At 48.2% G+C, this 26,674-nt stretch overlaps 1 protein-coding gene across 2 annotated transcripts in view; it reads right to left on the bottom strand.

The window, feature by feature from the left end:
* Positions 1 to 26,674, bottom strand: part of LOC139242085 (CMP-N-acetylneuraminate-beta-galactosamide-alpha-2,3-sialyltransferase 2-like) — a 70,539-nt gene that overhangs the window by 27,460 nt on the left and 16,405 nt on the right. Inside the window, exon 2 of one of the 2 annotated variants that reach the window (XM_070870230.1) lies at positions 24,933 to 25,051. In XM_070870230.1, coding sequence (XP_070726331.1) covers positions 24,933 to 25,033 — 101 coding nt within the window. In that variant the 5' untranslated portion in view covers positions 25,034 to 25,051. Of the gene's footprint in view, positions 1 to 18,895; positions 18,961 to 24,932; positions 25,052 to 26,674 lie in introns of those variants that run through there. The other variant, XM_070870231.1, reaches the window with a different exon arrangement.

Here is a 26,674-nt window from a genome sequence, read left to right on the forward strand (position 1 = left end):
GTGTTGAAGAGCGATGGGGACGGTCAGAATCTGTGGAGACTACAAGGTAACGATCAATCGAGTCTTGTTACAGGACCAGTACCCACTACCCAAAGCGGAGGACCTGTTCGCAACGTTAGCAAGGGGGAAGTCATTCACCAAGCTGGATCTAACCTCTGCTTACATGACACAGGAGCTGGCTGAACCGTCAAAGAAATTGACATTAACACGCACAAAGGACTGTTCGTGTACCACAGATGCACCTTTGGGATTCGCTCGGCGGCTGCCAGAGGAACATGGAGAGTCCGTTGAGATTGGTCCCGCGCACCGAGGTGTTCCAAGACGACATCTTGATCACCGGTCGTGACACCACCGAACACCTGCACAACCTGAAAGAGGTTCTCAAGCAACTGGACAGAGTGGGACTCAAGTTGAAACACTCCGTGTTTTTTCCTGGCACCCGAGGTCGAATTTCCGGGGAGAAAAATTGCGGCGGACGGCATCAGACCCACGGACTCCAAGATGGAGGCCATCAAGAATGCACCCAGACCACAGAATGTGACGGAGCTGCGTTCGCTCCTGGGACTCCTCAACTATTTTGGTAACTTTCTACCGGGGTTGAGCACTTTGCTGGAACCGTTGCATTTATTGCTATGCAAGGGTGACGACTGGTTTGGGGTAAATTTCAAGAGATAGCCTTTAACGAGGCCAGAAACCTGCTATGTTCTAACAAGTTATTTGTATTGTATGACCCGTGTAAACATATAGTACTAGCTTGTGATGCATCTTCGTATGAGGTCGGTTGTGTGTTACAGTAAGCCAATGGATCAGGCAAACTGCAACCGGTTACATATGCATCCAGAAGCTTATCTAAGGCTGAAAGAGCCTACAGTGTGGTTGAGAAAGAAGCATTAGCATGTGTATATGGGGTTAAGAAAATATACCAATAACTATTTGGGCTCCGGTTCGTGCTCGAAACTGACCACAAGCCGCTCATTTCGTTGTTCTCAGAAAGCAGGTATTAACCCCAATGCTTTGTCCCGCATCCAAAGATGGGCTGTAACGTATGATTATGTTATCCGTCACAGACCAGGCACTGAGAACTGTGCTGATGCTCTCAGTCGGCTACCATTGCCCACCACCGGGGTAGAAATGGTGCAACCCGTAGACTTGCTCCTTGTAATGGATGCTTTTGAGAGCGAGGGGTCACTCATCATGGCTCGCGAGATCAGGACTAGCCAGGACCCGGTGCTATCACTAGTAAAAAGCTGCATCCTTAATGGGAGCTGGTCGATGGTCCCAGGGGAAATGCAAGACAAAATTAAGCCATTCCACCAACGCAAGGATGAAATGTCCATCCATTCGGACTACCTCCTATGGGGGAATCACGTAATTTTGCCAAAAAAAGGCAGGGAAACATTTATACGCGACCTTCACAGTACCCACCCAGGCATAGTCATGATGAAGGCTATCGCCAGGTCACACATTTGGTGGCCCAGCATTGACTCAGAGTTGGAATCATGTGTACACCAATGTAACACTTGCTCACAGTTGAGCAATGCACCAAGGGAGGCCCCACTGAGTCTGTGGTCATGGCCCTCCAAACCGTGGTCCAGGGTCCACGTAGATTTCACTGGCTCCTTTCTCGGAAAGATGTTCCTAGTAGCAGTGGACGCTTACTCTAAATGGATTGAACATATAATAATGTTGTCATGTACGTCCACTGCCACCATTGAAAGCCTCCGGGCCATGTTCACCACCCATGGTTTGCCCGACGTCCTTGTTAGTGACATTGGACCATGCTTCACCAGCTCGGAATTCAATGAGTTCATGTCCCGCAATGGCATCAAGCATGTCAGATCTGCCCCGTTTAAGCCCGCATCCAATGGTCAAGTGGAACGGTCAGTCCAAACCATCAAGCAGAGCTTGAAACGCGTGATGTACGGCTCCCTGCAGACCCGGTTATCTCGGGTCCTGCTCAGCTACCGGACACGACCCCACTTGCTCACCGGGGTTCACCTGCAGAATTGTTAATGAAGAGAGCACTCAAAACCAGGCTCTCCTTAGTCCACCCGGATCTCAATGATCACGTAGAAACCCGGCGTCACTGGCATAATGTGTACCACGATCACACGGCTGTATCACGTGACATTGAGGTTAATGATCCTGTATTTGTTCTCAATTATGGTCATGGTCCCAAATGGATTGCTGGCACTGTTTTAACCAAGGAGGGGAATAGAGTGTTTGTTGTTAAACTGTTGAATGGGCAAACGTGCAGAAAGCACTTGGATCAGACCAAACTGCGATTCACTGACAATCAAGAACAGTTTGAAGAAGACTTTACCATCTATGATCAACCAGCAATCGACCTCGCGGTCAACCACGAGGATGAACCCACCATGCCCGACAGTCTGATCAGACCAGCCGCGTGGCAGTGCAGCAACGATCCGACCAATTCACCCAGGCCAGGACTTCAACTCAGGCAATCGACCCGGGAACACAGAGCGCCAGATCGCCTCAACCTGTAAATAACTTGTACATAGGACTTTGTGGGGGGGGGTGATGTTATGTATGCAAACCTCACCAATGTGTAAGACTTACCACCAGGGGGCACACCTGTGGGAGACCCAAGGGTCACCTGCACACCCTGGGTAAACAGGTATAAAAGGCTGTCCACCATGCTGCTTCCTCACTCTGGAGTTACATTAAAGAGAGCTTAAGATATACAGTCTTGTGGAGTTATTCTAAACATAAAAGGTTACACCACTTTAACAGTAATGGAAACAGTTGCACTGCAGCTCGCTCAGGATCGATTTTAGCTGTCAGGAGGCTCGGGGACAAAACCTTAAAATTAGAGCCCGGCCGTTCAGGGATGAAATCAGGATGCACTTCACACAAAGGGTCGTGGAAATTTGCAACTCTCCCCCACAAGAGGCTGAGGATTTGGAGCTTTCAAAACTGGGATTGTTCGATTTTTGTTGTGTAAGGGTTACGGGGGATATGGAGCAAAGACGGGTAACTGGAGTTCGATCAGCCGTGATTGAAGTGAATGGCGGAGCAGGTTCGAGGGGCTGAATGGCCTCCTCCTGTTCCCAGGTAAAAACAAGACCACACACAAATGCAAGTGTTCATTTTAAAATCTCTGCTTAATATTTTTAAATTTCCAAACCAAGGAAAAACCTGAGCTTTATATTTTATGTCAGCAGTTTATAAAATTGTTGGCTAATGTTGTTTTATGAATCTACTGTACGTCAAGTGGTATTACATTCATAAACTTGAAACAAGAAAGCTTACAATAATTCTCAAACACCTATCGCTTTCTTACTGCAGTTTCTTCATTTTTACGTAAATCAAATCTACTTTACCTGCATAATATTACTGAAAAAATTGCACTGATAAACACGCACTGTATAGTCTTTTTAATAGACACAAAAGAAATATAAATGTTCCAGTGCGGAAATTATGATCAATCTGTATAAAACATTGGTTCAGCCCCAGCTGGAGTATTGTGTCCAATTTTGGACACCGCACTTTAGGAAGGATGTGAAGGCCTTGGAGAGGGAGCAGAAAAGATTTACAAGAATGGTTCCAGGGATGAGGGAATTCAGTAACGTGGATAGACTGGAGAAGCTGGGGTTGTTCTTATTGTGTTCCAAACACAGATGAGGCTGCACACAGGGAGGTTAAAGTAACAGTGACCTCAGTCTTTAATAAGACACTCCAGAGTGAGGAACAGGCCTTAGGGGCCGGCTTATATACAGTGCTCCCAAGGGATGCTGGAATGAGCTCCCTGGTGGCGGAACATGGGAGTGCATGCTTTACAGATACACAACATCACTCCCCCCCACCAAAGTCAAAGTGAAAATTATTTACAAGGTGAGGCGGTCGGGAGCCTTTCTTTCCCTGGTGGACCATCTCGGTACAAATGTCTGTTCTGGTGTGTTGGCTGTGCCCTCGCTGGGCTGGCGTGTTGCTAACCCTGCAGGGCTGCTAGGTGAGCCTGGCCTTGCTGGGTTGATGGGTGTGATTTCCTGGTCCGGGGTGGTGTCGTTGATCCTTTGGGTGTGTGTTGTGGGCTCGAAAAAGGTGGTGTCTGCTGTGGGTTGTTCAGGGCAGTCTGTGAACCGCAGCCTCGTTTGGTCCAGGTGATTTCTGCAAATGTGTCCATTGTGTAGTTTGACGACAAACACCCTACTCCCTTCTTTAGCTATCACCGTGCCCACGATCCACTTGGGACCATGTCCATAGTTTAGCACATACACAGGGTCATTCAGATCAATTTCCCGTGACACAATGGCGCGACCATCGTTTACATTTTGTTGCTGCCGCCTGCTCTCTACCTGATCATGCAGGTTGGGGTGAACCAGCGAGAGTCTGGTTTTAAGTGTCCTTTTCATGAGTAGCTCAGCCGGGGGCACCCCTGTGAGCGAGTGGGGTCTCGTGCGGTAACTGAGCAGTACTCGGGACAGGCGGGTTTGGAGTGAGCCTTCTGTGACTCGTTTAAGGCTCTGTTTGATGGTTTGTACTGCCCGCTCTGCCTGCCCATTGGAGGCTGGTTTAAATGGGGCCGAGGTGACATAGAAACATAGAAAATAGGTGCAGGAGCAGGCCATTCAGCCCTTCTAGCCTGCACCGCCATTCAATGAGTTCATGGCTGAACATGAAACTTCAGTAACCCCTTCCTGCTCTCTCGCCATACCCCTTGATCCCCCGAGTAGTAAGGACTTCATCTAACTCCCTTTTGAATATATTTAGTGAATTGGCCTCAACTACTTTCTGTGGTGGAGAATTCCACAGGTTCACCACTCTCTGGGTGAAGAAGTTTCTCCTCATCTCGGTCCTAAATGGCTTACCCCTTATCCTTAGACTGTGACCCCTGGTTCTGGACTTCCCCAACATTGGGAACATTCTTCCTGCATCTAACCTGTCTAACCCCGTCAGAATTTTAAACGTTTCTATGAGGTCTCCTCTCATTCTTCTGAACTCCAGTGAATACAAGCCCAGTTGCTCCAGTCTTTCTTGATAGGTCAGTCCCACCATCCCGGGAATCAGTCTGGTGAATCTTCGCTGCACTCCCTCAATAGCAAGAATGTCCTTCCTCAAGTTAGGAGACCAAAACTGTACACAATACTCCAGGTGTGGCCTCACCAAGGCCCTGTACAACTGTAGCAACACCTCCCTGCCCCTGTACTCAAATCCCCTCGCTATGAAGGCCAACATGCCATTTGCTTTCTTAACCGCCTACTGTACCTGCATGCCAACCTTCAATGACTGATGTACCATGACACCCAGGTCTCGTTGCACCTCCCCTTTTCCTAATCTGTCACCATTCAGATAATAGTCTGTTTCTCTGTTTTTACCACCAAAGTGGATAACCTCACATTTATCCACATTATACTTCATCTGCCATTCATTTGCCCACTCACCTAACCTATCCAAGTCACTCTGCAGTCTCATAGCATCCTCCTTGCAGCTCACACTGCCACCCAACTGAGTGTCATCCGCAAATTTGGAGATACTACATTTAATCCCCTCGTCTAAATCATTAATGTACAATGTAAACAGCTGGGGCCCCAGCACAGAACCTTGCGGTACCCCACTAGTCACTGCCTGCCATTCTGAAAAGTACCCATTTACTCCTACTCTTTGCTTCCTGTCTGACAACCAGTTCTCAATCCACGTCAGCACACTACCCTCAATCCCATGTGCTTTAACTTTGCACATTAATCTCTTGTGTGGGACCTTGTCGAAAGCCTTCTGAAAGTCCAAATATACCACATCAACTGGTTCTCCTTTGTCCACTTTACTGGAAACATCCTCAAAAAATTCCAGAAGATTTGTCAAGCATGATTTCCCTTTCACAAATCCATGCTGACTTGGACCTATCATGTCACCATTTTCCAAATGCGCTGCTATGACATCCTTAATAATTGATTCCATCATTTTACCCACTACTGAGGTCAGGCTGACCGGTCTATAATTCCCTGCTTTCTCTCTCCCTCCTTTTTTAAAAAGTGGGGTTACATTGGCTACCCTCCACTCAATAGGAACTGATCCAGAGTCAATGGAATGTTGGAAAATGACTGTCAATGCATCCGCTATTTCCAAGGCCAACTCCTTAAGTACTCTGGGATGCAGTCCATCAGGCTCTGGGGATTTATCGGCCTTCAATCCCATCAATTTCCCCAACACAATTTCCCGACTAATAAAGATTTCCCTCAGTTCCCCCTCCTTACTAGACCCTCTGACCCCTTTTATATCTGGAAGGTTGTTTGTGTCCTCCTTAGTGAATACCGAACCAAAGTACTTGTTCAATTGGTCTGCCATTTCTCTGTTCCCCGTTATGACTTCCCCTGATTCTGACTGCAGGGGACCTACGTTTGTCTTTACTAACCTTTTTCTCTTTACATACCTATAGAAACTTTTGCAATCCGCCTTAATGTTCCCTGCAAGCTTCTTCTCGTACTCCATTTTCCCTGCCCTAATCAAACCCTTTGTCCTCCTCTGCTGAGTTCTAAATTTCTCCCAGTCCCCGGGTTCGCTGCTATTTCTGGCCAATTTGTATGCCACTTCCTTGACTTTAATACTATCCCTGATTTCCCTAAATAGCCACAGTTGAGCCACCTTCCCTTTTTTATTTTTACGCCAGACAGGAATGTACAATTGTTGTAATTCATCCATGCGGTCTCTAAATGTCTGCCATTGCCCATCCACAGTCAACCCCTTAAGTATCATTCGCCAATCTATCCTAGCCAATTCACGCCTCATACCTTCAAAGTTACCCTTCTTTAAGTTCTGGACCATGGTCTCTGAAATAACTGTTTCATTCTCCATCCTAATGCAGAATTCCACCATATTATGGTCACTCTTCCCCAAGGGGCCTCGCACAATGAGACTGCTAATGAATCCTCTCTCATTACACAACACCCAGTCTAAGATGGCCTCCCCCCTCGTTGGTTCCTCGACATATTGGTCTAGAAAACCATCCCTTATGCACTCCAGGAAATCCTCCTCCACCGTATTGCTTCCAGTTTGGCTAGCCCAATCTATGTGCATATTAAAGTCACCCATTATAACTGCTGCACCTTTATTGCATGCACTCCTAATTTCCTGTTTGATGCCCACCCCAACATCACTACTGCTGTTTGGAGGTCTGTACACAACTCCCACTAATGTTTTTTGCCCTTTGGTGTGCTGCAGCTCTACCCATATAGATTCCACATCATCCAAGCTAATGTCTTTCCTAACTATTGCATTAATCTCCTCTTTAACCAGCAATGCTACCCCACCTCCTTTTCCTTTTATTCTATCCTTCCTGAATGTTGAATACCCCTGGATGTTGAGTTCCCAGCCCTGATTATCCTGGAGCCACGTCTCTGTAATCCCAATCACATCATATTTGTTAACATCTATTTGCACAGTTAATTCATCCACCTTATTGCGGATACTCCTTGCATTAAGACACAAAGCCTTCAGGCTTGTTTTTTTTAACACACTTTGTCCTTTTAGAATTTTGCTGTACAGTGGCCCTTTTTGTTTTTTGCCTTGGGTTTCTCTGCCCTCCACTTTTCCTCATCTCCTTTCTGTCTTTTGCTTTTGCCTCCTTTTTGTCTCCCTCTGTCTCCCTGCTTTGGTTCCCATCCCCCTGCCATATTAGTTTAACTCCTCCCCAACAGCACTAGCAAACACTCCCCCGAGGACATTGGTTCCGGTCCTGCCCAGGTGCAGACCGTCCGGTTTGTACTGGTCCCACCTCCCCCAGAACCGGTTCCAATGCCCCAGGAATTTGAATCCCTCCCTGCTGCACCACTGCTCAAGCCACGTATTCATCTGCGCTATCCTGCGATTCTTACTCTGACTAGCACGTGGCTCTGATAGCAATCCCGAGATTACTACTTTTGAGGTCCTACTTTTTAATTTAGCTCCTAGCTCTTTAAATTCGTTTCGTAGGACCTCATCCCTTTTTTTACCTATGTCGTTGGTACCAATGTGCACCACGACAACTGGCTGTTCTCCCTCCCATTTCAGAATGTCCTGCACCCGCTCCGAGACATCCTTGACCCTTGCACCAGGGAGGCAACATACCATCCTGGAGTCTCGGTTGCGGCCGCAGAAACGCCTATCTATTCCCCTCACCATTGAATCCCCTATCACTATCACGCTCCCACTCTTTTTCCTGCCCTCCTGTGCAGCAGAGCCAGCCACGGTGCCATGAACTTGGCTGCTGCTGCTCTCCCCTGATGAGTCATCCCCCCCAACAGTACTCAAAGCTGTGTATCTGTTTTGCAGGGGGATGACCACAGGGGACCCCTGCACTACCTTCCTTGCACTGCTCTTCCTGCTGGTCTTCCATTCCCTATCTGGCTGTGGACCCTTCTCCTGCGGTAAGACCAACTCACTACACGTGATACTCACATCATTCTCAGCATCGTGGATGCTCCAGAGTGAATCCACCCTCAGCTCCAATTCCGCAACGCGGACCGTCAGGAGCTCGAGGCGGATACACTTCCCGCACACGTAGTCGTCAGGGACACCGGAAGTGTCCCTGAGTTCCCACATGGTACAGGAGGAGCATATCACGTGTCCGAGCTCTCCTGCCATGACTTAACCCTTAGATACACTTAAATTGGCAACAACAATGTTAAAAGTTACTGACTGATACATGTTTGGTCCCATTGCGGGTCATGAATTCTTTAAATTCGGCGGTGCTTCCCGACATTATTTCACATTCAGTCCATTTTGAAAAACCATCCACCACCACCAGGAACATTTTACCGAGAAACGTGCCCGCATAGTTGACATGGATCCTCGACCATGGTCTGGAGGGCCAGGACCACAAACTTAGTGGTGCCTCTCTGGGCGTGTTGCTCAACTGAGCACACACGCTGCATTGATGTACACAGGACTCTGACTTAGAGTCGATACCGGGCCACCACACGTGGGATCTGGCTATCGCTTTCATCATTACTATACCCGGGTGTGTGCTGTGGAGATCCGAGATGAACGTCTCCCTGCCCTTTTTTGGTAGCACTACACGGTTACCCCACAACAGGCAGTCTACCTGAATGGACAGCTCGTCCTTTCGCCGCTGGAACGGCTTGATTAGCTCTTGCATTTCAATGGGGATGCTGGCCCAGCTCCCATGCAGTACAGTTTTTTTTACCAGGGACAGCAGAGGAGCTTGGCTGGTCCAAGTCCTAATCTGGCGGGCCCTGACAGGTGATTTATCATTTTCAAACGCTTCCATGACCATCAACAAGTTTGCAGGCTGCGCCATTTCCACCCCCGTGGTGGGCAATGGTAGCCGACTGAGAGCATCCGCACAGTTCTCGGTGCCTGGCCTGTGGCGGATGGTATAGTTATACGCTGATAGCGCGAGTACCCACCTTTGTATGTGGGCTGAGGCATTAGTATTTATCCCTTTGTTTTCAGCGAACAAGGATGTGAGGGCTTGTGATTAGTTTCCAGCTCAAATTTGAGGCCAAAACAGGTACTGCTGCATTTTCTTTACCCCGAACACGTTAATCCCTTTTTCTCAATTATGCTGTAGGCCCTCTCGGCCTTAGACAAACTCCTGGATGCAAAGGCGACAGGTTGCAACTTCCCCGCGATGTTAGCTTGTTGTAATACACACCCGACTCAGTACGACGACACGTCACATGCTAGCACAAGTCTTTTACACGGGTTATACAATACAAGCAGCTTGTTGGAGCATAAAATGTTGCTGGCTTTCTCAAAAGCAACTACTTGTTTTTTTCCCCATACCCTGTTCTCACCTTTGCGCAATAATACATGTAGGGGCTCTAAAAGGGTGCTTAGCCCCGGTAGGAAGTTACCAAAATAGTTGAGTCCCAGGAACGACTGCAGCTCTGTGACGTTCTGTGGCCTGGGCGCGTTCCTGATAGCCTCTGTCTTACATAGAAACATAGAAAATAGGTGCAGGAGTAGGCCATTCGGCCCTTCGAGCCTGCACCGCCATTCAATGAGTTCATGGCTGAACATGCAACTTCAGTACACCATTCCTGCTTTCTCGCCATACCTCTTGATTCCCCCTAGTAGTAAGGACTTCATCTAACTCCTTTTTGAATATATTTAGTGAATTGGCCTCAACAACTTTCTGTGGTAGAGAATTCCACAGGTTCACCAATCTCTGGGTGAAGAAGTTTTTCCTCATCTCGGTCCTAAATGGCTTACCCCTTATCCTTAGACTGTGTCCCCTGGTTCTGGACTTCCCCAACATTGGGAACATTCTTCCTGCATCTAACCTGTCTAAACCCATCAGAATTTTAAACATTTCTATGAGGTCCCCTCTCATTCTTCTGAACTCCAGTGAATACAAGCCCAGTTGCTCCAGTCTTTCTTCATAGGTCAGTACCACCATACCGGGAATCAGTCTGGTGAACCTTCGCTGCACTCTCTCAATAGCAAGAATGTCCTTCCTCAGGTTAGGAGACCAAAACTGTACACAATACTCCAGGTGTGGCCTCACCAAGGCCCTGTACAACTGTAGCAACACCTCTCTGCCCCTGTACTCAAATCCCCTTGCTATGAAGGCCAACATGCCATTTGCTTTCTTAACCGCCTGCTGTACCTGCATGCCTACCTTCAATGGCTGATGTACCATGACACCCAGGTCTCGTTGCACCTCCCCTTTTCCTAATCTGTCACCATTCAGATAATATTCTGTCTCTCTGTTTTTACCACCAAAGTGGATAACCTCACATTTATCCACATTATACTTCATCTGCCATGCATTTGCCCACTCACCTAACATATCCAAGTCGCTCTACAGCCTCATAGCATCCTCCTCGCAGCTCACACTGCCACCCAACTTAGTGTCATCCGCAAATTTGGAGATACTACATTTAATCCCCTTGTCTAAATCATTAATGTACAGTGTAAACAGCTGGGGCCCCAGCACAGAACCTTGTGGTACCCCACTAGTCACTGCCTGCCATTCTGAAAAGTCCCCATTTACTCCTACTCTTTGCTTCCTGTCTGACAACCAGTTCTCAATCCATGTCAGCACACTACCCCCAATCCCATGTGCTTTAACTTTGCACATTAATCTCTTGTGTGGAACCTTGTCGAAAGCCTTCTGAAAGTCCAAATACACCACATCAACTGGTTCTCCCTTGTCCACTTTACTGGAAACATCCTCAAAAAATTCCAGAAGATTTGTCAAGCATGATTTCCCTTTCACAAATCCATGCTGACTTGGACCTATCATGTCACCTCTTTCCAAATGCACTGCTATGACATCCTTAATAATTGATTCCATCATTTTACCCACTACCGATGTCAGGCTGACTGGTCTATAATTCCCTGTTTTCTCTCTCCCTCCTTTTTTAAAAAGTGGGGTTACATTGGCTACCCTCCACTCAATAGGAACTGATCCAGAGTCAATGGAATGTTGGAAAATGACTGTCAATGCATCCGCTATTTCCAAGGCCACCTCCTTAAGTACTCTGGGATGCAGTCCATCATGCCCTGGGGATTTATCGGCCTTCAATCCCATCAATTTCCCCAACACAATTTCCCGACTAATAAGGATTTCCCTCAGTTCCTCCTCCTTACTAGACCCTCTGACCCCTTTTATATCCGGAAGGTTGTTTGTGTCCTCCTTAGTGAATACCGAACCAAAGTACTTGTTCAATTGGTCCGCCATTTCTCTGTTCCCCGTTATGACTTCCCCTGATTCTGACTGCAGGGGACCTACGTTTGTCTTTACTAACCTTTTTCTCTTTACATACCTATAGAAACTTTTGCAATCCATCTTAATGTTCCCTGCAAGCTTCTTCTCGTACTCCATTTTCCCTGCCCTAATCAAACCCTTTGTCCTCCTCTGCTGAGTTCTAAATTTCTCCCAGTCCCCGGGTTCGCTGCTATTTCTGGCCAATTTGTATGCCACTTCCTTGGCTTTAATACTATCCCTGATTTCCCTTGATAGCCACGGTTGAGCCACCTTCCCTTTTTTATTTTTACGCCAGACAGGAATGTACAATTGTTGTAGTTCATCCATGCGGTCTCTAAATGTCTGCCATTGCCCATCCACAGTCAACCCCTTAAGTATCATTCGCCAATCTATCCTAGCCAATTCACGCCTCATACCTTCAAAGTCAGCCTTCTTTAAGTTCTGGACCATGGTCTCTGGATTAACTGTTTCATTCTCCATCCTAATGCAGAATTCCACCATATTATGGTCACTCTTCCCCAAGGGGCCTCGCACAACGAGATTGCTAATTAATCCTCTCTCATTACACAACACCCAGTCTAAGATGGCCTCCCCCCTAGTTGGTTCCTCGACATATTGGTCTAGAAAACCATCCCTTATGCACTCCAGGAAATCCTCCTCCACCGTATTGCTTCCAGTTTGGTTAGCCCAATCTATGTGCATATTAAAGTCACCCATTATAACTGCTGCACCTTTATTGCATGCACCCCTAATTTCCTGTTTGATGCCCTCCCCAACATAACTACTACTGTTTGGAGGTCTGTGCACAACTCCCACTAACGTTTTTTGCCCTTTGGTGTTCTGCAGCTCTACCCATATAGATTCCACATCATCCAAGCTAATGTCCTTCTTAACTATTGCATTAATCTCCTCCTTAAACAGCAATGCTACCCCACCTCTTTTTCCTTTTATTCTATCCTTCCTGAATGTTGAATACCCCTGGATGTTGAGTTCCCAGCCCTGATCATCCTGGAGCCATGTCTCTGTAATCCCAATCACATCATATTTGTTAACATCTATTTGCACAGTTAATTCATCCACCTTATTACGGATACTCCTTGCATTAAGACACAAAGCCTTCAGGCTTGTTTTTTTAACACCCTTTGTCCTTTTAGAATTTTGCTGTACAGTGGCACTTTTTGTTTTTTGCCTTGGGTTTCTCTGCCCTCCACTTTTCCTCATCTCCTTTCTGTCTTTTGCTTTTGTCTCCTTTTTGTTTCCCTCTGTCTCCCTGCATTGGTTCCCATCCCCCTGCCATATTAGTTTAACTCCTCCCCAACAGCACTAGCAAACACTCCCCCTAGGACATTGATTCTGGTCCTGCCCAGGTGCAGACCGTCCGGTTTGTACTGGTCCCACCTCCCCCAGAACCGGTTCCAATGCCCCAGGAATTTGAATCTCTCGCTGCTGCACCACTGCTCAAGCCACGTATTCATCTGCGCTATCCTGCGATTACTACTCTGACTATCACGTGGCACTGGTAGCAATCCCGAGATTACTACTTTTGAGGTCCTACTTTTTAATTTAGCTCCTGGCTCCTTAAATTCGTTTCGTAGGACCTCATCCCGTTTTTTACCTATGTCGTTGGTACCAATGTGCACCACGACAACTGGCTGTTCTCCCTCCCTTTTTAGAATGGTCTTGGTGTCTGTGGGCCGAATGCCGTCCGTCGTGACCTTTCTCCCCAAAAACTCCACTTCTGTTGCCATGAAGACGCATTTCGACCTCTTCAGCTGCAGCCCTACACGATCCAGTTGCTGGAGGACCTCTTCCAGGTTTTGTAGGTGCTCGACGGTGTCCCGACCCGTGACCAATATGTCGTCCTGAAAGACCACCGTGTGTGATACCGACTTGAGTAGGCTCTCCATGTTTCTCTGGAAGATCGCTGCAGCCGACCGAATTCCAAACGGGCATCTGTTGTAGATGAACAGTCTCTTGTACGTGTTGATGCAGGTGAGGCCCTTCGAAGACTCCTCCAGCTCCTGCGTAATGTAGGCCGAAGTCAGGTCGAGCTTGGTGAACGTCTTGCCTCCTGCCAGGTCGCAAATAGGTCGTCTGCCTTAGGTAGCGGGTATTGGTCCTGTAGCGAGAAACAATTAATAATGACTTTATAATCGCCACAAATCCTGACCGTGCCATCGCTTTTGAGTACTGGAACAATCGGGCTGGCCCACTCGCTGAATTCCATTGGGGAGATGATGTCCTCGCGTTGCAGCCTGTCCAGCTCGATTTCCACTCTCTCCCTCATCATGTGAGGTACCGCTTGCGCCTTGTGGTGAATGGGTCGCGCCTCTGGGACCAAGTGAATCCGCACCTTCGCCCCGGAAAAGTTTCCAATGCCTGGCTCAAAAAGGGAAGAAAATTTGTGAAGAACCTGGGTACATGAGGCCTCATCGACATGTGATAGCGCTCAGATGTCATCCCAGTTCCAGCGGATTTTGCCCAGCCAGCTCCTTCCAAGCAGTGTGGGGCCATCGCCCGGGACAATCCAGAGTGGCAGTTCGTGCACTGTGCCCTCATAGATGACCTTGACCATGGCGCTGCCCAGGACAGTGATGAGCTCTTTGGTGTACGTTCTCAGTTTCGTGTGGATGGGGCTCAGGGCTGGTCTGAGTGCCTTGTTGCACCACAGTCTCTCAAACATCTTTTTACTCATGATGGATTGGCTAGCGCCAGTGTCCAGTTCCATGGCTACGGGTAAGCCATTCAATTTTAAGTTTAGCATTATAGGTGGACATTTCATTGAAAATGTGTGCACCCCATGTACTTCAGCATCTGCCTCCTCTCTCTGAGGTTCGAAATTGCTTTGATCCACCATGGACCGATCTTCCTCTGCCACGTGGTGGTTAGCAGGTTTTGCAGAGCTTGTAGCTCATTTGCAAGCTCATTGGAGGTGCCCCATTGTTCCACAGCTCTTGCAAACATACCCTTTGAAGCGGCATGAATAGGCTGAATGGAAGCCTCCACAATGCCAACAAGGTGTGAATTGCCTGGCATTCATCCTTTGTTGGGGACTCAGTCATCTGGGTCACCTGAGGCCTGCTGGCAGTTGCAGACTCATGGTTTCTGCCCTGTACATTTCTGCTCGCAAACACAGTTCCAGTTAATTTATGAACATTGCTAGCGCTTGTGTGCTGAGAGATTTGTTTGGTGTTATCACTGGTGGACATAAACGCCTGTGCTATCGCAATGGCCTTACTGAGGGTCGGTGTCTCTACAGTCAAAAGTTTTCGTAGGATGGTCTCGTGGCCAATGCCCAGTACAAAAAAGTCTCTGAGCATTTGCTCCAGGTAGCCATCAAACTCACATTGTCCTGCAAGTCGCCGTAGCTCGGCGACGTAGCTCGCCACTTCCTGACCTTCAGATCGCTGGCACGTGTAGAACCGATACCTCGCCATCAGCCCGCTCTCCCTCGGGTTAAGATGCTCCCGAACCAGTGTACACAGCTCCTCATATGACTTATCTGTGGGTTTCACCAGAGCCAGACGATTCTTCATGAGGCTGTAGGTCGGTGCCCCGCAGACCGTGAGGAGGACCGATCTCCTTTTTGCAGCGCTTCCTTCTCCGTCCAGCTCGTTGGCTACAAAGTACTGGTCTAGCCGTTCGACATAGGCTTCCCAGTCCTCACCCTCCGAGAACTTCTCCAGGATGCCCACAGTTTGCTGCATCTTTGCGTTGGATTCGTATTCTCGTCGCCAGTTATTGTGTTCCTAACACAGATGAGACTGCACACAGGCAGGTTAAAGTAACAGTGACCTCAGTCTTTATTAAGACACTCCAGAGTGAGTAACAGGCCTCAAGGGCCGGCTTATATACAGTGCTCCCAAGGGATGCTGGGATCTCTTGGGACTTCAGGGGATGCGCTCCCTGGTGGTGGAACATGGGAGTGCATGCTTTACAGATACACAACAGTTCTCCTTGGAGCAGAGAAGATTGAGAGGAGATTTGATCGAGGTGTTCAAAATAATGATGGATCTGGACGGAGTAGATCGAGAGACACTGTTCCCATTGGTGGAAGGGTCGGGAACCAGAGGACACAGATTTAAGGTGATTGGCAGAAGAACCAAAGGCGACGTAAGAAAAACCTTTTTACGCAGCGAGTGGTTGGGGTCTGGAATTCGCGGCATGAAAGGATGGCGGAGGCAGATTCAATCGTGGCTTTCAAAAGGGAGTTGGATAAGTACCTGAAGGAAAACAATTGCAGGGCTACGGGGAAAGGGTGGGGGAGTGGGACTGGCAGAGAGTCAGCACGGGCTCGATGGGCCGAATGACCTCCTGTGCTGTAACCAATCTATGATTCTATGAATGTTTGCAATCATTACCTCCTCCCCTCAGGCAGGGAAATAATACCAGAAAAGTTCACCTTGTGTGGTAGTGTAACAAGAAAATATTTTCTCCTCCGGTCCTTACTGATGGTTTCCAATGCCACTGCTGGTAGTCACTGAAATTTAGCAGTGCTTCAATGTGAAGAGGTTTGTGAATGTTTTGCAGTACTTTCGGGAATTGGGAAATTGAGAAAAAAGAACAGTAAAAGGGAATATTATTTGAATGGGGAGAAATTACAACATGCTGAGGTGCAGAGGGACCTGGGGGTCCTTGTGCATGAATCCCAAAAGGTTAGTTTGCAGGTGCAGCAGGTAATCAGGAAGGCGAATGGCATGTTGGCCTTCATTGCGAGAGGGATGGAGTACAAAAGCAGGGAGGTCCTGCTGCAACTGTATAAGGTATTGGTGAGGCCGCACCTGGAGTACTGCGTGCAATTTTGGTCACCTTACTTAAGGAAGGATATACTAGCTTTGGAGGGGGTACAGAGACGATTCACTGGGCTGATTCCGGAGATGAGGGGGTTACCTTATGAAGATAGATTGAGTAGACTGGGTCTTTACTCCTTGTAGTTCAGAAGGATGAGGGGTGATCTTATAGAAACATTTAAAATAATGAAAGGGATAGACAAGATAGAGGCAGAGAGGTTGTTTCCACTGGTCGGGGAGACTAGAACTAGGGGGCACAGCCTCAAAATACGGGGGAGCCAATTTAAAACCGAGTTGAGAAGGAATTTCTTCTCCCAGAGGGTTGTGAATCTGTGGAATTCTCTGCCCAAGGAAGCAGTTGAGGCTAGCTCATTGAATGTATTCAAGTCACAGAAAGATAGATTTTTAACCAATAAGGGAATTAAGGGTTACGGGGAGCGGGCGGGTAAGTGGAGCTGAGTCCACGGTCAGATCAGCCATGATCTTGTTGAATGGCGGAGCAGGCTCGAGGGGCTCGATGGCCTACTCCTGTTCCTAATTCTTATGTTCTTATGAATAGAACATAATGGCCCCTGTGTAATTAGGATAATGTGGAAAATATTGCAAAATGGAATCTGGTTGATTATTAACTATTAGAACCTTATGTTATCGTGTTCAACTCAAAGGCTGTAAAGACTGGAATGAATCATAGAACGGTTACAGCACGGGAGGAGGCCATTCGGCCCGTCGAGCCCATGCTGGCTCTCTGCAAGAGCACCTCAGCCAGTCCCCCTCCCCCGCCCTTTCCCCATAGTATAATAAACTGTTGAAAGATAAGAAGCAAAAGGATATTGAGGATGGTTAAAGATAAGGCAAGAGAGAAAACTAGTTGTAAACAAACCCGCTTTAAGAACAGCGGTGTATCGGGGACAAAGTGCAGCAATTTTCAGGTTACTCTGGGGACGGATTAGAGTTTGCGAAATCAGACCCAAGCATAGGAGATTGAAAAACTTTGCCCAATTAATGAAAGAACCGAGATAAGAAATATTAATTGGTTGTTTTTATCGTCAATAAAATAAATCAAAAAAGGAAATGTATTTTCTCTGTCTCCCTCCGCTCGAGTCACATTAACACCTAAACAAATCACATAGGTTGTCAATGAACTCTGCATCTTAGTCAAACAGCAAGAGGTGAAAATCTCGATGTTGGACGAGAAACATAACAGCAGTGTTGTAGGCAGATGCCTGTCAGAATCCTGTCACATTAAATGTAGAACAAAGTGCACTCACTGCTTGGCCAGTGATCCCCAGCTGGGCTCAAGCAGCGTGTAGCGGGAAGGTGCTTCCGGCCAACGGTGGGACAGGACACTGGAATACAGAGTTCCAGATAATGCTACTGAGCATTTAGAGATTGTTAATCAAGGACAGCCGGCATGGGGGTGGGGGAGGGTTGAGCGAGGAAGGGGTTGAGAGTGGGAGGGGTGGGGGGTTGAGAGTGGGGGGGTGGGAGGGGGAGGGTTGAGTGGGGGGGTGGAGGGGGGGAGGGGGAGGGTTGGGGTGGAGGGGGGGAGGGTTGAGTGGGAGAGGGAGGGTTGAGTGGGGGAGTGGAGGGGGGGTTGAGAGTGGGGGGGTGGGAGGGGGAGTTGAGGGTGGGAGGGGTGGGAGGGGGAGTTGAGGGTGGGAGGGGTGGGGGAGGGGGGGTTGAGAATGGGAGGGGTGGGGGAGGGGGGGTTGAGAATGGGAGGGGTGGGGGAGGGTTGAGTGAGGAAGGGGTTGAGAGTGGGAGGGGTGGGGGGTTGAGAGTGGGGTGGGGGTGTGGGAGGGTTGAGGGTGGGAGGGGTGGGGGAGGGTTGAGCGAGGGCTGGCAGTGGATGTGGTTTTATTGTTGTGCCAGAGGAACCCCCCCATCTCTGCCCAGTTCCACAATGAGACAAAATGTTGAAGTTGCCTGTGGGGCGGCTGCCTTTACTGACCCGTCAGTTTGGCTGCCGTGCACCTGAAGGAACTGAGCACAGTGCGCTCGACACTGTCACAACTCAGTCACAATGTGGCTTCACAAATGGGCAACGATTGGTGTCTCTCGCTTCCCAGGGTTTAGCAGTCACACTGCTCTGTGTCTGAGCCACTGGCTGCATGGACACCAGTTATAAAGAACAAGAAATAGTGAATCATTTATACAGTCAAAAAATGCCAAATATCTTTGTTTATATTTACTGTAGCCTTCAAAGGGAATTTAAAAACATTGACTGCACAAATTGCAATTTGAAAGTCTGGGCTGTGCACGGTGAAGGGTCAACATTGAACTTGTCAAAGAAGAAGAAAAGCGGTAAGCAAGGGCTACATTTCCTGCACAACCATACTTCCTGCGGAGAATAACTGACAATACTGCAGGGGAGCGCGACAGACATACCTGCTTGTGGGCAGGAGGCTACCACTGTAAGCACGAGACTTGCCTGATCTTGTATGGTTTTGCTTCCCTGGATTCCCGGAGTCTGGGTCTGCACAGCTCCCTCACTGATGTGGATGGGAGGAGCTAGAGATTCACACTGGAGGAAATGAGTCTGCTTTCTGCTTTTTTTAAAAACCTCCCTCTGTGGTTAGTCTGTTTCTAAAACCAATAAAACCCTGTTTGTTTATTGCAGAGTATGTCAGGCACTATCAGGCCAAACTAGTTTACCTTTCAAGGTCTGAGTCTGAACCTCCAGGTCATCTTCGATCCGCTATCGGGGGAAGAGTTGTACACACTCCCTCTCGATGGTGTTCCCTCCCAGGCACCAAATATTCCCGCCAAGTCCCTATGCTCAGCTCGAAACTGTTTTAACTTTAATGGGAAAATGGTGAGATCTGCTTGGCGTTATACACTTTGGCCCTGAAATTGCGCTCAGCGTGAAATCCTCGTCTTGACCCCATGTGGAGCGGTGGTCAGGTAATGCACACATGGGGGTCATGTAGGATGGATGAATCAGATACCCTGGGGAAAGGGAGTGTTATATATGTGGACTTGTATTTACTCTGTACAGCCACCAGAGGGCTCATCCTCTGGAGTCCCAAGGGATCCCATAATGACTTGGGAGCACAGGTATTTAAGAGGCTTCACAGGTTGGAGAGGCACTCTGGAGACCTGCAATAAAAGACTACGGTCACACTTTACTTTGAGCTCACAGTGTTCAGTCTGAGCCTTTCTCCATACACAACAACTGGCGACGAGATACAGATAGCGAACCCTAAGATGCAGGGAACAGTGGGCATCCTGGAGAAATTCTCGGAGGGAGATGATTGGGAAACTTTTGTGGAGCGACTCGACCAATACTTCGTGGCCAGCGAGCTAGATGGGGAAGAGAGCGCTGCCAAACGAAGGGCGATCCTCCTCACCGTCTGTGGGGCACCAACGTATGGCCTCATGAAAAATCTGCTCACTCCAGTGAAACCCACGGAGAAATCGTCCGAGAGCATTTGAACCCGAAGGAAAGCGTTCTGATGGCGAGGTATCGGTTCTACACCTACAAATGGTCTGAAGGCCAGGAAGTGGCGAGTTAAGTCGCCGAGCTGAGACGCCTTGCAGGACATTGCGAATTTGAAGGACATTTGGAGCACATGCTCAGAGACTTTTTCGTACTTGGCGTTGGCCACGAAACTATACTTTGCAAACTTTTGACTGTAGAGACCCCAACCTTGAGTAAGGCCATAGGGATAGCCCAGGTGTTCATTGCCACCAGTGACAATACGAAGCAAATCTCTCAGCACACAAGTGCTGCTACAAGTACTGTGAACAAAGTGATGTTGTTTTCGAATCGTAACGTACAGAGCAGGTCACACATACCTGCAGCTACACGTCTGCAGATGTCTCAGAGTCCACCATCAAGGGTGATGAATGCAAGGCCATTAACACCTTGTTGGCGCTGCGGGGGTGATCATCGTTTCCATTCATGCCGATTCAAAGAGTACATTTGCAAGGGCTGTGGAACAATGGGACACCTCCAACGAGTGTGCAAGCGAGCTGCAAAGCCTGGTTAACCTGCAAACCACCATGTTGCAGAGGAGGACAGATCCACGGAGGATCACGACAAACCACAGCCTCAGATAGAGGAGGCAGAGGTACATGAGGCGCACACATTCACCACGAATTGTCCCCCGATAATGCTGAACGTTGAGCTAAATGGACTCTCAGTGTCAATGGAGCTGGACACAGGCGCGAGCCAGTCCATCATGGGCAAAAAGACTTTCGAAAGATTGTGGTGCAACAAGGCCTCAAGGCCAGTCTTAACTCCAGTTCGCATGAAACTAAGAATTACACTAAAGAACTGATTCCTGTAATTGGCAGTGCTACTGTAAAGGTCTCCTACGATGGAGCGGTGCACAAGCTACCACTCTGGGTGGTACCGGGCGATGGTCCCACGCTGCTCTGCAGGAGCTGGCTGGGAAAGATACGCTGGAACTGGGACGACGTCCGAGTGCTATTGCCCGCTGACAACACTTCATGTGCCCAGCCTTAAACAAATTTCCTTCGCTGTTCGAACCCGGCATCGGGAAATTCCAAGGAGCATAAGTGCAGATCCACCTAATTCCGGGGGCACGACCCATCCATCACAAGGTGAGAGCAGTACCGTACATGATGAGAGAAAGGGTAGAGATCGAGCTAGACCGGTTGCAACAAGAGGGCATCATTTCACGGATCGAGTTCAGCGAGTGGGCCAGTCCTATTGTCCCAGTCCTCAAGGGAGACGGCACCGTCAGAATCTGTGGCGATTACAAAGTAACTATCAATCGTTTCTCCCTGCAGGACCAATACCTACTACCAAAGGCCGACGACCACTTTGCAACGCTGGCGGGAGGAAAGACGGTCACGAAGCTGGATCTGACCTCAGCCTACATGACGCAGGAACTGGAGGAATCATCGAAGGCCCTCACCTGCATCAACACACACAACGGTCTTTTTGTTTATAACAGATGCCCATTTGGAATCCGATCAGCGGCGGCGATATTCCAGAGAAACATGGAAAGTTTACTGAAGTCAGTCCCGCACACCGTGGTCTTCCAGGACGATATCTTGGTCACAGGTCGGAACACAGCCGAGCACCTACAGAACCTGGAGGAGGTTCTTAGTCCACTCAACCGCGTGGGGCTCAGGTTAAAACGCTCGAAGTGCGTTTTCCTGGCGCCTGAAGTGAAGTTCCTGGGAAGGAGGATTGTGGCGGACAGCATCAGGCCCACCAACGCAAAGACGGGGGCAATCGAGAACACACCGAAGCAACAGAACGTGACGGAGCTGCGGTCATTTCTGGGACTCGAACTACTTTGGTAACTTCTTACCGGGTTTCAGCACACTGCTAGAACCACTGCATGTCTTACTACAAAAAGGGGGCGAATGGGTTTGGGGCAAAATTCCAAGAAAATGCCTTTATAAAAGCGAGATTGTTATGCTCAAACAAATTGCTTGTGTTGTATGATCCATGTAAGCGTTTGGTCCTAGCATGTGATGCGTCGTCATATGGTGTTGGGTGTGTATTGCAACAAGCTAATGATTTCGGGAAACTGCAACCTGTTGCTTATGCATCCAGGAGTCTGTCTAAGGCTGAGAGAGCCTACAGCAAGATTGAGAAAGAAGCATTAGCGTGTGTCTATGGGGTAAAGAAAATGCATCAATACCTGTTTGGGCTAAAATTCGAATTGGAAACTGACCATAAGCCGCTTATATCACAGATGTAATACATGCTCGCAGTTAAGCAATGTACCCAGGGAGGCGCCACTAAGTTTATGGTCTAGGGTACACATCGACTATGCAGGCCCGTTCTTGGGTAAAATGTTCCTTGTGGTTGTAGACATGTGCTTCAAGTGGAATGAATGTGAGATAATGTGGGCTAACACGTCCGCTGCCACTACTGAAAGCCTGCGGGCCATGTTTGCCACACACGGATTACCCGATGTCCTGGTGAGCGACAACGGGCCATGTTTTACCAGTGCTGAGTTCAAAGAATTCATGACCCATAACGGGATCAAACATGTCACATCTGCCCTGTTTAAACCAGGGTCCAATGGTCAGGCAGAGAGAGCAGTGCAAACCATCAAGCAAGGCTTGAAGAGGGTAACTGAAGGCTCACTGCAGACTCGCCTATCCCGAGTCTTGCCTAGCTACCGCACGAGACCCCACTCACTCACTGGGATCCCACCTGCTGAACTGCTCATGAAAAGAGCACTTAAGTCAAGGCTCTCATTAGTTCACCCTGATCTACATGAACAGGTAGAGAGCAGGCAGCTTCAACAAAGTGCATACCGTGATAGTGTAAATGTGTCAGGCGAGATTGAAATCAATGATCCTGTATTTGTATTGAATTATGGACAAGTTCCCAAGTGGCTTCCCGGCACTGTCGTGGCCAAAGAGGGGAGCAGGGTGTTTTGGGTCAAACTTTCAAATGGACTCATTCACCGGAAACACTTGGACCAAATCAAACTCAGATTCACGGACTACCCTGAGCAACCCACCTCTGACCCGACCTTTTTTTATCCCCCAACACACACACCAGTGGCAACCAGCACCATGGTTGACCATGAAGCAGAACCCATCATCCACAGCAGCCCAGCAGGGCCCAACACACCAGGCAGCCCAGCACGGCCAGCTGCACAGCAGCCCAGCGAGGGCCCAACAAATGATTCAACAACACCAGCTTTCACACCGAGACGATCAACCAGGGCAAGGGCCCCAGATCGACTCACATTGGAAACAGTTACACTATTGACTTTGGGGGGGGGGAGGGTGGAGGGTGGGGAGGGGGGGGATGGGAGGAGGGGGGAGGGTGGAGGGTGGGGAGGGGGGGATGGGAGGAGGGGGGAGGGTGGGGAGAGGGTGGAGGGTGGGAGGGGAGAGGGGGGGAGTGGGGGGGAGGGGTGTTGTTATATACGTGGACTTGTATTTGCTCTGTACAGTCACCAGAGGGCTCATCCCCTGGAGTCCCAAGGGATCCCATAATCCCTTGGGAGCGCAGGCATTTAAGGAGGCTTCACAGGTTGGAGAGGTACTCTGGAGACCTGCAATAAAAGACTACGGTCACACTTTACTTTGAGCTCACAGTGTTCAGTCTGACTCTTTCTCCATACACAACAGGGAGGCCAATGGGAAACGTACAGAGTAGGGAGTTAAACCCCATTGGGCCCTGATTGTAGGCTGGGGAGCGGACAATAGAACCTGGGGGTTTTGCCTCTCCCAGATTACATTGCAGCAGGAAGTGTCAAATCGTAATGCTCCTGGCACTGAGTGTGGGACAGGCTTAGTGTCAGCCGTGGCTCAGTGGGCAGCACTCTTGGCTCGCATTCAGAGGCTGTGGGTTCAAGTCCCACTCCAGTGACTTGAGCACATAAATCTAGGCTGACACGCCCTGTGCAGTGTTAACGGAGTGCTGCACTGTTGGAGGTGCCGTCTTTCAGATGAGATGTTAAATTGATACCTTGTCTGCTCTTAAATAGATGTAAAAGATCCCGTGACACTATTCGAAGAAGAGTAGGGGGATTCTCCCCGGAGTCAATATTTATCCCTCAACTAACATCGCTAAAACAGATTATTTGGTTATTATCACATTGCTGCTTATGGGAGCTTGCTGTGCGCAAATTGGCTGCCGCATTTCCTACATTACAAGTGTGACTATACTTCAAAAGTACTTCATTGACTGTAAAGCACTTTGGGGCGTCTAGTGGTCGTGAAAGGCGCTATATAAATGCAAGTCTTTTCCTGCCTGTCATTTTTGTGTAACTCCGAGATGGAAGGCTGGTACAGCAGCAGGATATAAAAGCTGATACTGCCTAAAGGGCACCGGAAGTACTGGAGAGAGCAGGAAGCCTGGGAGAGAGACGGGAGGAAGTCACTTATCAGAAAAGGGGAAGCTGGATGAATGCACGAGTGAGGAATATATCTCGATAGGGTGAGTTAGTAAATAGTGGGAGGAGGCTCGTGTGGAGCAGTGGTGTAGACCATAGGACTCTTTCCATACTGTAATGGTTATAACGTAAGCATTATATTTATATTTACTCTTAAGAAGTGAAGGCTAAGGGATGATTTTTTAAAAATTTTAAGATTATGAAGGGGTTCGATAAATGAGAAATGGGTGCATTTTTTCTGCCGGACACAGAATTCCAGAACCCGGATGGAGAGATTCAGGACAAGGAAAATGAGGAAATGTCCTTTCTTTGTTTAGTTTAGGCCGATATGATATCAGTCTCTAATTTCGCCATTTCTGCCCTAGGATCTGCTGATCTAACCTGCTGATGTAAAACAGCAGTAACTTAGACCAGAGGCCCATTCCTGTGCTTTGGATGCTCTGCAAGCATTTGTCTTCTCGTTGCTGAGATCATTATCTGACTATATCTGACCCCTCTTAAACTCCCACTCAGGTACATCACGATCCCCACCAACACCTCATCTTCTTGCCTCCCTGTGAGCAGTCAATCGCCCTCTTATCAATACCACATCTGGACTGTCTGTGTCACCCAGCATTTACCTACCTGGCCTGGTGAGGGCAAGTGATGGGCTTACTGATGGAAATGGACAATTTCTGCTGGCAATACCAGATGTTGACGATTCTGTACGATTCTTTCTGCAGCATCTTTTTCACTTTCAGTTGCTGTGGAGATGAGAAGAATGAGAAATGTAGTGAGTTTCCTGCTGTGTATTTTTGCTTTCCTGTGGAGCTCATGTAAGAGTCTCCTCAGAGTACGAACCTCAAATAGAGAAACAATTTCTGATGTGTCGAGAGGAGTGGTGTAGAAAAGGAAGGGTAAAGACTGAGTCAGTACAGTTTGGAGTTCAAAGATATAACAGGGCTTGTTGCATTAGTTGGGTGTATTACAGAGCTCCAAATTGTGAGCAGGAAAAGAGGAAATCTGCAGCCAGATTTGAGAGATGAGCAGGAATCACAAGATTATTGTTCTGGGAAAGTTTAATAATCCATTTATCAGTTGGGACAGAGAAGGTTAATGTAAAAAAAGGAACTGAGTTTCTAAAACGTGTACAAGACTCCTACCAGCGGCAGGATGTTCGTGGGTCAACAAGGCCATTGAGGACTGAGATGAGGGGAAGTTTCTTCACTCAGAGGGTTGTGAATCTTTGGAATTCTTTTCCCTAGAGGCTGTGGAAACTCAGTCATTGAGTATATTCAAGACAGATTGATAGATTTTTGGATATTAAGAGAATCAAGGGATATGGGGATAGGGCGGGAAAGTGGAGTTGAGGTAGATCAGCCATGATCTCATTGAATAGTGGAGCAGGCTTGAGGGGCTGAATGGCCGACTCCTGCTCCTAATTCTTATGTTCTTAAGGATGGAGGAGTTCATAGAATCAAGAATAGTACAGTGCAGAAGGAGACCATTCGGCCCATCGGTCCCGCTCTTTCCCCGTATCCCGGCATTTTTTTCTCCGAGTATTTATCCAATTCCCTTTTGAATCTGTATCCCCTGCCCTATCAAGCAGCGCATTCCAAATCCTAATCACTCACTGTGTAAAAAGGTTAAATCTTAAATCTGTGCCCTCTGGTTATCGACCCTTCAGCCATTGGAAACAGTTTCTTGTTATTTGTTCTATCTAAACCCTTCATGATTTTAAACCCCTCTATCAAATATTCTCTTAGTGCAGAGAAGGCTAACAAGAGGAGATTACTGGGTCTGGGAACAGATCAGGAGGGAGAGCTGACTGTGAGCACCTTGGGAGCAGTGACCATTGTGATCAGGATAAGATCCAACTGGACAGGGGAACAGTCAGGATAACAACTAGCGCAGCAGATTGGTTCTGGGTAGATTTCAGAGATGAGGAGGTGAACTGGCTGATGTGAGGAGGAGGGACATGACTGTAGAACAACTGAGGGACTGAAAAGGTGCAGATTTAGTATGTACCATTAACAAAGGAGGAAACGGCTGGTAGTTTTAGGATGCCGTGGATAAATAGGTCAAAAAACAATAAAAATTGGAGGATTATAATAATAATGAAAAAAAACTATTGAATATGAGAAAATAAGAATAAGAGCTTGAGAGCAGGATAAGGAAGCTAAGGGGAATACGGTGTATGAGGCAATGATTTCAAAAGGATACAGTGAGACCCTAGAAATGATTGCCCTGATTTGAACTGCCCCCACCTTGCTGAAACGAGTGGGGGAAGGGAGCTGGCAATATAACAGGAGTCACTTGCCCTGCATTCCCACCTCCTCCCCGCTGTGTCCCCATACACCTCCTCCCCGCTGTGTCCCCATACACCT

The sequence above is a fragment of the Pristiophorus japonicus genome, unplaced genomic scaffold (assembly GCF_044704955.1).
Source record: "Pristiophorus japonicus isolate sPriJap1 unplaced genomic scaffold, sPriJap1.hap1 HAP1_SCAFFOLD_1210, whole genome shotgun sequence".
NCBI classification, from domain to species: domain Eukaryota; kingdom Metazoa; phylum Chordata; class Chondrichthyes; family Pristiophoridae; genus Pristiophorus; species Pristiophorus japonicus.